We start from the raw sequence: 10,857 nt of genomic DNA, 5'->3' as shown, positions 1-10,857 counted from the left end.
CTGAGATGTGAGTGGTGGCAGAAGTGGCTCATGATGATAAGAACATAACCTGGTTGATTTTGAATTTGAAAACAAGACTGCTGACTTTGAATTTGAACTTGGGAATTTTGAGATGGAAAGGGATAAGGTGAGGGCTAGGGTACATAGCAGGGAAGATGGAAACTGGGACAGTTGTGGGAGAAAACGAAGACTGAAAACTAATTATTTTTATTTTCTTTTTGTATATGGAATTTAGCACAAAGTTTAAGGAGTGGCAGAAGTGCTTAGAGAGTAGGAGCTCAGTTTCAGTAAAAGTGGCCTAACAAAAACAATGTTGTCTCCAGAGAAGTCAACCCAAGCCAAAATGACAGTGGAAGGCAGTGACCAGTAACCAGAGGAGAGGGAACATGTCCATAACAAATAGGAGCTGGGCAGATCCCAGCCCAGGACCAGGTCATTAATCACACTGTCCACAAACGAAGTGTCCTAGTTCATGACTATATAAAAAAAAAGTATCAGAAGAAGAAGAAGAAAAAATGCTACATCAAAACATTGGGTCATGACAATTTTAAGCTGAGATAAAGGTAAGTTATGAGGATAGTTCATATAGTAAAGATTAGTGGGGCATGAGTTGCTGCAGTTAGAGGAACATGAGGATAAGCCCCAAAGCAGTTAAGTGTTCTATCACTTGCTGCCAGTGCTTCTCGTTTTGATTAATGAGATCCATGTGTTTTTCATTGTTTTGGTTAATGAGATACATACTTACCCTGGTTTTTCAATCTGTGATGGAAACACTCATCTAAAGAAAGCCCAAAGACTGGAGAGTTTGAAATAAAACTCGTTTATTTAAACTAGCAAAGGAATACAGTGATCCCCGGGCAAGGATCTTATGTAGGTTCCATCACGTTACATGATATTCTAAGGAGTATAGGCTAATTGAATAATTGTTTTGCAATCATCAATATAAGGAGTTAGAGCAATGTTTTTCAAAGTAGGCAACTTTTAAGATGTGTGGACTTCAACTCCCAGAATTCTCCAGCCTGCATTTGCTCCCCTCCTGTTAACTGCCACATCACCAGTTGCCCAAGATTTCTCAAAAATAATATGAGAGTTCAGCCAGATTATCAGCTAGTTTATTTGGTACCCTAAAATGTAATTCATTTGTTCCTGGAGATTAAGTAATTCAAAGTAAAAAGGTATCGCCTAACCACATTTCCATTAATCTTAAACTTCAATCCTCCCTATTTATTCTACTCCTTACAATTACCTGTGACTTTTTAATTTTAATTTTTTGTGCTTTACTGGAGAAGATTTAACCAAAGTAGGAATTAAATTACTCTGCCTTTTCTTTGTTTCCAGTTAGCATTTTGTCACCTTCATTGAACAACTGGATTACAAATTCTTTTCTTTTCCTTTTATTCTGAAGATATCTAAAGAAGCCTTTTGCTCATCTTAGTGACCTGGCCCTCTTAAATTTTCTTACATATTACCTTTTCTGCTTTCAGTTCTTCAGAAAGTGTTTGTGTAACCATTTAGGTGTCTTCTGCTGATCTTTTTTCCTAATTGGAATTATTTGCAATAGTGCTTTTGGTATCTCCTTCTTTAGGAACTCCCACCCACCTTAGCTCCTTTTCTCATTAGATTTTCATGCTCTGGGATCTACCTATCAATGCTCCGATGAAATAAGCTTTAAGTCCAAGATACACATTTAACTACAATCACTTTAAGGGAAATTGAAAGTAACAAACTCCAGCACTACACAGCCACTTTTCAATGTTCCTATGTTAGTTCCTCTTTAACTATGTTAAGAAGATACAATATTCTTGAGTTGATACTAATCAACATGTCTTCCAGATTGATTAGTATCAACTCAAGAATATTGTATCTTCTTGAGCCTTCTAAAACTCAGAGAAAGAGAAAGAGAAAGAAAAAGTACAAAGAAAGAAAAAGAAAAAGGAAGAAAAAGATAAAGGGAAAAAATATATAAAGAAGTGAGTTCTGATCTTCATCACACGTATAAACAAATTTGGTAACACCTCACCCAATAAGGTTACAAACAGGTATCTCTTCGTCCCATAGCCCATCACTTATCTATATGCAAATACATAAATCATCAACTTTTCAGTCCTGGTGTCAGCAAAAAGTCTGTAAAGGTTACCAGAGCTTTATAGGAACTTGTCTTATTTTAACCTTGTTCAAACAAATCAACTTTATATTTCTTCTTTACTTCAAACAATTTTGATTTTTAATTCATTCAGATGTTGTCATAGGATTTGGTCTCTCTTCAATTTTTTTCCCCCCATCCCAAAGGCTTCTTCAAGGCTTTAGCAAACCTCTTTTGTAAATCCAGTAAAAAGTCATTATCCAGGTCATTCTCTTGGTTTATCATTTGTAATTCCACTTTGATATTCAAAGCTTTAACTAATTTCTTTTGTGTATCCAGTAAAAAGTCTTATCAGGACCATTCTCTTGGCTTGTCATTTGTATTTCCACTTTAGCTGCCTTCTATATCTTGTAATCCACACTTTTTTTTAAATACAGTATTTCTGATTCTACTATTTCTGCATCAGGTAAAATTTGTTTCATATCTGTTATTTATTCATTAGCATATTTTGGACATAGTCTACCCATGGAAGCAGACATCATAGTTCATATTTCTGACACTGTAGCTACTAATTTCTGGCCCCATTCTTTGAAAATCTCTTGAAATATTTCAAATGTTATAGTGTTTTGTGTCATTTTGTAAATCCTGTACTAACTAAAAACCAAAGGCAGGTTTACACTTTTTTCCCCCTTTTTCTTTTCTGCCTGGAATCTTTAGTCCCCTCTAGTGTCATTTCTGAAATCATAAAGTCTCAGATCTCAGTTATGTCTTAAGATAGATGAAACAATTTGGTTCCCACAAAAAACTGTTTATTTAATTATTTCCAAAATCCAAGTAAAAATCTCAATATTCCAAATGTGTCTGGACCCTTAATTTGTTTATAACTTTGTTAGATTAAAATCTTACAGTATTTAGCTTTTTCAATTATTTTAAGTTCTTACATTTATAGTTAAATTTTCTTTTGTCCAAGGAAGCTAAACTCACCAGGTGCCTTTTCAAACTTGTCATTCCGAAGGTCTCAAATAGCCTTAGAGTAGTTAAATAAGCAATTTCTGAAAGTGATTAGAATGTGAGGTTAGCGAACTCAGTGTCCTTTAAAAGGCTGCGAGCATGATGGCTGATCCCTTCATCTCTCAGCACTCAAACCCATGGGAGACTGCTGTCCTGGGGTCTCCTCGTAAAGGGCAGCCATCCAGCACACATGTGGGTAATCTCCCATCCTTCCCTTGTCTGGAGAAGTTCCAAAGAACTGGGCTACTCTTTGCTGTGGTCCTCATCTCCACTCTTTCGGAGATGTATTTAGTTCATCATGCCTCCCCCGGAAGTTCCATGCCTGTCACAATTTCTAACAGTATGAATAACAGCCAACTGCCAAGTGAACTTTACTCAACGTTGCTGAAGGGCAGCCTTTTCCACTGCATGTGAAAATAAGAGGTTATTGCAGATATCACAGGGTAGATGTTTAGGTAATTTTATTATTATGGTCAATAATAAAAACAGTACCATTTCAAGAGTATCTGAACTTTTAAAAAGCACACACACACACATATGTGTGTGTGTGTGTGTGTACATGTATTTGTTCCTTTGAATCAGTGTTGGCTCCTGGTGACTTCCTGGACAAGTCCTTGCAGTTTTCTTGACAAGATTTCAGAAGTGGTTTGCCATTGTCTGTTTCCTAGGGCTGAGAGTGTGTGACTGGCTCAAGGTCACTCAGCTGGCTTTGTGCCTAAGGTAGGACTAGAACTCACGGTCTTCCAGTTTCTAGCCTGATGCCTTAACCACTACACCTAACTGGCTCTCCTAGTATCTGCAGGAGAGGCCAAAATAGTCAAAATGGTAGTCATGGCAACACAAGTAAAACCCTTCTTTTGCATGTACATCGAAATTGCACACATGGACAAAGAGACAGGGGTTGATCACGCAGTTGAGATGGCCATTATGACTTTTTCGATCCCCTCTGGGGTCCTCTGAGTATAGATGTGCTGTTAAATTTCCTTTCCAGAGGAGATGAAGATAAGACATTGAATCTAGCTAATATAAAAGCTTTTCTGTGCCTGAGCATGAAATATTGGTAAGATATTTTGCGCTGCAAGTGGCATACCTAAGTTGTACATTTTTGGAGTAAGGTTTAAGTCCTCTTGTTTTATTTCCAACATAACTTGCTCATAGCCAATTGAGACGACATATTGAGTGTAAATTACCCCTCTTTTATTTAAATTCCCCGGGCATTCCGATAATTTTTACTTGCATTATTTGTTAAATAATCAAAACAGATCTATTTCTTTAAAAGTTGCAAAATTTTGCTACATAATGTGTAAGCTCCTCCCACAAATGGTTGCTAGTAGTTATTGATGAAAGGGGTAATATTGCCTGTTTTATTGTATCTATTTTTATTGGTCAATGACCGAAATAAATATGATGATGATGAGTGTGAAATCCATCATCTTTGGACTTTAATCTAAATAGCCATGAGGAGAAAAAATGTCTTGCAAAGTCAACACCACTAAAGGATTTTCAGATATCAGTTTGAGCCTGTATCTCATATGGCAGAGTCCAATTCACGCTTCTGATAAAATCAGGATAGTTTCTAGACTTATTAAAGACTTGCCTGTACACCTAGGCACACAGAATGGGGCTCTCAGAAATTTTGATTTAACCACTGTGATAGCTGTACATAGTGTGGCATAGAGCAGATAACTCACTACTTTAGCTGTTCTGAACATTTTGGTTGTGGCCACTATATACCTATTTCCACTGCAGGTAGAAGGATGGTGCTTCCTATACCTTGAAATTGCAGAGATATGGGTCGCATTTCTTTGGACCAAGATGTCAAGGCTTGGACTAGAATTTCTAGATATTTGAATGACCTGGTTTGTTCAGTGCTAAATACTGATAATTTTCCAGAAGTGGTAATGCCTAAAGGAGCCTCTGGAAAATACCATAACGTTAAGTTTTTGTGGGGTTTTTCCCCATAATTGATAGTAAGCTTATCTTCTCTATAGTATGACGCAACAGCCCAAAGGAGTTGTCTCATGCCCGCTTCGAAAATAGAAAGGATGGTGCATTGTCTACATACAGGACTGAGGCTACTTTATTCGCCTATACTTGCCCTTTGCTGATATGACAACCTTCCATTACCTAATGATGGGGGCAACTGTTTAGCCAAAATAGAAACGTTCACCGTGGATCCTACACACACACACACACACACACATAAATAAAAAGAGTTGTGCCACATTGAAAAAGAAATGCAAGTGTATATATTTGTAAAATGTACCATGCAGCTTTGTTAGGCCTTTCCATTTATGTAACAATGAAAAATATGAATTGCTAATTGCAACATTTATTAGATGTACATTTTTCTCCATCAGTTCATACATAGTATTTCTGCCTCCGCTTATGGGAATAGCAACCATCTGTGAAATTGGTTGAGAGAAAGTGATTGGTCTAAGGTCACCAGGGGCCTAAAGAACCTTCACCCGGGTCTCCTTGGTCTTACTTCAATATCTTAACTACTGCACTACGCTAAATAAATACTGCTTGACATTTCAGACATTACTGTTATTAACTCTGTGATAGCATCCTGACCATCCATCTACCTTGCAAACTCTGAGAAAACAAATCCATCTGGAAGCTCTTCCAGGATTAGGAGTCTTGCCATTTGTGCCCAAAGAATGAGCTGTGCAATAATACAGCAAGATGAACACTGTCACCTCCCTCTTGGAAAATGCAGCCCATCAGCCACGCTTGAGGTGAGTTTCCATTTCTTCCATACCAGGAGGCATCAACAATATTTACTGTTTTTGTAACCATGATATGGTTGTGCTTCAGTTCATGATTCACACGAACTCTATGGTACGTACAACATCACAAACTCTAAGTACTTCATAGGACAAAGAGACAACAGGACTTTTTAAAGGCTCTGAAATGCCCAGAATGCAGAATGATCATTTGAATACCTCTCCCTTTTCTTATTGCATCCTTCCTCAATATAATATTTTTTTCCCCTCCATTATTCTTTGTCCGTTGAAGGCAATACTCCGGTAATTCAGTTTGTATGGGGAACCTATCCCATTAGAATAATTCTTGCCGTTAGATTTGAACTGATTTAGCTGCTTTGAATGCAAAATATTGATCAAAATACCGATAGTATTTCAAATATCAATTCAGACTGGATGAGGTTCCTTCATTGCGTGCCCCCGGAGGCAACTGCTACCGTTGTTTCCGCCGCCTCCCCTTTTAAAAATACCGTGGATGACGGTAGTACCTGTTGCTAGTTCTTTTCAAACGGCTTAAATGTCCTGGATTGCCCTCAGTAAAACAGACTTTGGCTCCTCTATCCGGCTGCTAAGCCAGAACTCATTCCGGAATGTTATTGCATCAAGGAATGAACGCGCAAATCGCCTCCCCGCTCTTCCGCAGGAGGCCCCAAGGATGCATTGCTGGGCCGGGAAAGGCGGTTGTTTTTAGCCAGATCCGACTGGTGCTGCAGCGGCTGGCGAAACGGCGATGGCCCCGCCCAGGCCCAGCCGGTCGCTGCTCGCACTGGCTGCAGCGGTCGGCTGTTGTGCTAGTCCGCGGCGCTCCCTCGCTTTGAGACGCAGACAGGTACCGCCCTCTCGCTGGCGGTCCCGGCGGCACATGAGGAGATGCCTCTCAGCTGCGCCCGGTTAACGTCGGGGGGGCTTCGCTTCTTGCGCTCGCTGCTGCCGCCGCCTCTCTCTTGTTCCATCTGAGCCATGTCCGCCAGAGGTGAGTGAGCATCTGGGTCGGGACAGTAGATCGGATCAACGTCTTTTCATCCAGCTAATGCTTAGCGATAAGGCCAACTCTCCGCCTCTTTCGTATCTTCCTCCCTGGGCCGGCAGTTGCATTCATGTGTCCCTTTTCTCCTTCTCTTTGCCCCCTCCCCATTCCCCTGCAATGTGCACCTGCTGTGCATAAGAACTTCGCTGTACCTCCCCTTTAATTTTGCATTTGCTTGATCCTTTTGAGGGAGGTGAAGAGCTAAGCTTGAGGGATCCTTTAGCAAATGTTTGTGTTACACCACAGCTCCCTTTTGTGGATGCGAGGAAGCCTGGCCTGGCCTGGTCTGTGAACCTACCTTCCTAGGGGTGGGGTGAGATTTTGTTTCCACCCCACCCTTCTTGGACCATTTTACAGCATTGATGGAAAAACTCAGGAATTGATGCACCAAGATGTTTAAAGCTGCAGTGAATCCTTTTGGGAAAGAGGGAGGGAGAATGGAGAAAGAAAGAACATCACCATTATTTCAGAGCTTTGCCAGGCTGTCTTTTTAAAGAAGAAATCTTTCTGTGAAGAATTTGGGAGCTAAAATTTTGCACTGATAGGAAGTGAAGGAAAATACCAGAAAAATAATACTGGTACGTTCCCCTTTCTGAGCTAGATGAAGTTGCTGGTACAGTGATTTTAGTCAGTTTAAGCCTTGTAGGTACTTGAGTTAATGAAGTGTTACAGATTATTCAGTAAGGGGGTTATTCATAGAAATGCATATTCTTAGTATTGTTGTTGAAATCTACAAACAGCCTTTATCATCTGGGTATAAAAATATTATAATTTTTAACATGTATATTTCTCAACAGCCATTTACACACTTTCCTTGCACCCAGTCAGAAATCCTTTTGAATATAGATGCATAGGATTGTGATATAAAGAAGCCCAGATGTGAAATTCTTCTTTGGAACTGGTGCATAATATCTGTCTTATGTGCTGTGATACAAGGGCAGAAAATATTTCTTCTGAGAAACCAGTACATTTGATATTTCTAGCTGTAATGCATTGTGTATACTTTATGCAAGATCTTTTAAATGTGTGTGCTTGAAAAGAAATAACAGGATCAAAGACATGTTTTCTCTGATTGACACTATATGCATTGCTTTATTTTACTCATACTGTGATTATTGTTTCATTAATATTTGAACTAGATGATATGTACCCTGACTAGAACAAAACTCCTGTAGAAATCTGCAAATACTGATTTGTCTGCAAATTCATGGGTGTGGCCATGCTTGGAACTAGAAAAAGAAAAGGTGGAGATGTGGGAGGAACTTTGCATATTCTGACAAGGCTCCTTAATATTGCCTAGTTTCTTCTAAGTTTTGTGATGTCACAGTACTGACTCAGCTGAAATCCGAAAGCGCCTTTAGTTAATTTATTTTAGGGGGTGCTCTTGAGTTACTCTGATTTACAAGTCCTACAAAGCAGTTACTTCCAGATCTCTTCACCTTCAATTGTTTCATCTTTTTTGATTAATTGTTGAATGGAAAACCTTGTGCTGCTTTTTGTTTCCCAACATCTATTGCTGGCCAGCTCTTGAGTTACAAGACTATGTTAACCATTGTAGAAACCGTGCTGTAAAATTATTGTAAAATAGGGAAAATTGGAGCAGCCCTTATTATTAGAGAGGTGAGTAGTCCTGGTCTCCTTTCAATGTTCTTGCATTTCTGCAAGAAATAAGTGGGGAAAGGCATTGGATACCACATACTGTACTATGCTTCTCAGCAGTCCAGCATGCTGGAAATATGGAGCTGGAAATGGTTATACATATCAACATTATTGAATAATTTAGACATAGTCCAGTGGACTCAAGTCCTTTAAGACAAACTTTTATATCCTTCTCTTGAATTTTTAAAAAATATTCAAAATACTGTATAACTTTAAAATACTATGATTATAACATAAAAAATGACCACATCCAGTCATATTAGAATGTAGTAGCTTTGGGAGCTTTTAGTAGCTGTAAGGAAGTAACATTGGTAGCTTTACATTTAATTTTAATGTAAGAGTTTAGAAAGCCAAATGTAAAGTATCATCTTGGAACCTTTTTGGAAAGCAAAGGGTGGGGGCTAACTGCCGCTTCGAAGACAGCATATTCAGCAGTTTGGGAGATATCTGTCAAAAAGGCCTTGGGAAGCAGATTGTAAAAGTCCAGGCAGGTTTATATTGAGACAACTTGTTATTTTGCTAATCAGGCCTAAACCAATTATGGTATTGAACAGGAATGGTAGTCTGTGGGGCGCATGCTACTCCATCCTTCTGATGATCGTGCTGCTTCTTGCCTTGACAACAACCCCCCTTCAAAAAGGAAAAATAAAAGGATATAAGAACTTAAACACAAAAATACTATTGGATATCCATCTTCTGTGGTCTTTGGCTACCAGTCCCAGATTCAGATGTGTGAGCGCTGTATTCAGTGGTCTCAAGTATTCCCAAGAAGGTGTCTAAAGATAGATAAGGTAAAGTATATAAACACAGATGACTACTATAAAAATTGCTTTTATTAAAGCTATACCAGTTAAAGTAGTCTATGATCTGTTTTGTGCTAAGCTATATTTATATTCTCCATTTATACGTACTCACCAGAGCCACCAGACAGAGCTATCTGTACACATAGGACAAAACCATATGTGCTCACAGGGTTTGGTTACATACCAGAATGCTCAGGATCCCACTAGATAAGAGTAATCAAGCCTTACTCAAATCCTCTTAGTTGCCTGCGTATGAGATCAGAACTATTTGGGGTGCAATCTTTGGCAGAGTCCAGTGAAAATGGTCGTTTTAGTAAGCACCAGCAGTCTATAGGCAGGACAGAAAAGTCATTTAAAGACTGACATATTTATTATTGCAAAACTTTGTTTTCTACATTTTAAATTACAGTTTGTTGGTTTACTCAACTAACCATGGATTAGCATGTTGCTCAAACCCAGGTGTGTGAATTAACTACTGGTAAGCTACCCCATCTGGCTTCTCAGCAGGCTGTTGTAGAATACAAAATCAAGCAGCTTCTCTATGGGTCCCATCCCTTTTGTCCACCCCTATTGGTATATGGGGGATGCAGAAATGGGGAATAATATGAAAAGAGACTCACCCATCTCCCACTTTGTCCATAATGGTTATGACCTCAGTTGGGTCACTTATTTTATAGAATATTTTATATTTTTAAAAAATCAAGGACGTGTCAACTAACCAGGAGCTTTGTTAAAATGAACAATACTGTAACGTAAAGGTTGCAGCTGGCGTATCATCTGGCTACAAACTACTGAGTTAGTGGCTTATCTGTGGCTAGTGCCAGACTTGCACTCTTCACAATACCATCATACTATAAGCTTAACTCTATGTCATACTGCCCCTTCTGGCCAAGTGGGCAGCAGAATTAATAGTATTCACCAGGGCTGGATAATATACAATTTAACTACTGAGTAGTATTGCAAGCCAATCAACTCCCTTGAAGACTTTGGAGAAAGAGAAAGAACACAACAGAAATAGACAGTTTCCAAAAAAGTTAAGGGCTGAATGTAAACACCAGAACCACCAAAAGAATGGCAATCAACTGAAGAAGAGGTAAAGAAAATTAAAAATAACAGTTGATTTAAGCACAGGCTTCCTGTAGGTATCTGGAAGCAAGAAAATGAGGTCAGTTGACAGGGCTTGACCAGGTTCCCCTGCAACATGGCATCCACAAATTGTTTCCTGTTTTCCTACCCCAGTGGCTTAAATTTGTAACCAGCAGCCTTTTATATGACTAGGCTTCAGCCTTCTGCTCACGTATCATCCTAGATGGATAAAAGCTGCATCTATGGCTTTGATGGCTTTGCAAAACCCACCAGCTATACCACTTGAGAGCCAGTTCTTCACAGCAGAGATACCAGTTATGCATAGTTTTAGTTGGGGGTCTCTGGACTTAAGGTATCAGTATTGATCACATTTTGCAGACATTTCACCATACATCCAGGAATGCTTTCTAGTATAGTTCA

At 39.1% G+C, this 10,857-nt stretch overlaps 1 protein-coding gene across 2 annotated transcripts in view; it reads left to right on the top strand.

Moving 5' to 3' along the window:
* The first annotated feature begins 6,614 nt into the window (after window positions 1–6,614).
* The window catches only part of ABLIM1 (actin binding LIM protein 1), a 217,252-nt gene continuing 213,009 nt past the window's right edge, over window positions 6,615–10,857 (top strand). For both annotated transcript variants that reach the window (XM_025167016.2, XM_025167012.2), the window contains exon 1: window positions 6,615–6,835. In XM_025167016.2, coding sequence (XP_025022784.2) covers window positions 6,823–6,835 — 13 coding nt within the window. In that variant the 5' untranslated portion in view covers window positions 6,615–6,822. The remainder of the gene's footprint in view (window positions 6,836–10,857) is intronic.

This window comes from Python bivittatus, unplaced genomic scaffold, assembly GCF_059951505.1.
Source record: "Python bivittatus isolate LINGU-HERP-01145 unplaced genomic scaffold, Pbiv_v1 ctg000980_np1212, whole genome shotgun sequence".
Taxonomy (NCBI): Eukaryota; Metazoa; Chordata; class Lepidosauria; order Squamata; family Pythonidae; genus Python; species Python bivittatus.
The sequence above is the reverse complement of the archived record's forward strand: the minus strand, read 5'-3'. Positions and strand labels throughout refer to the sequence as shown.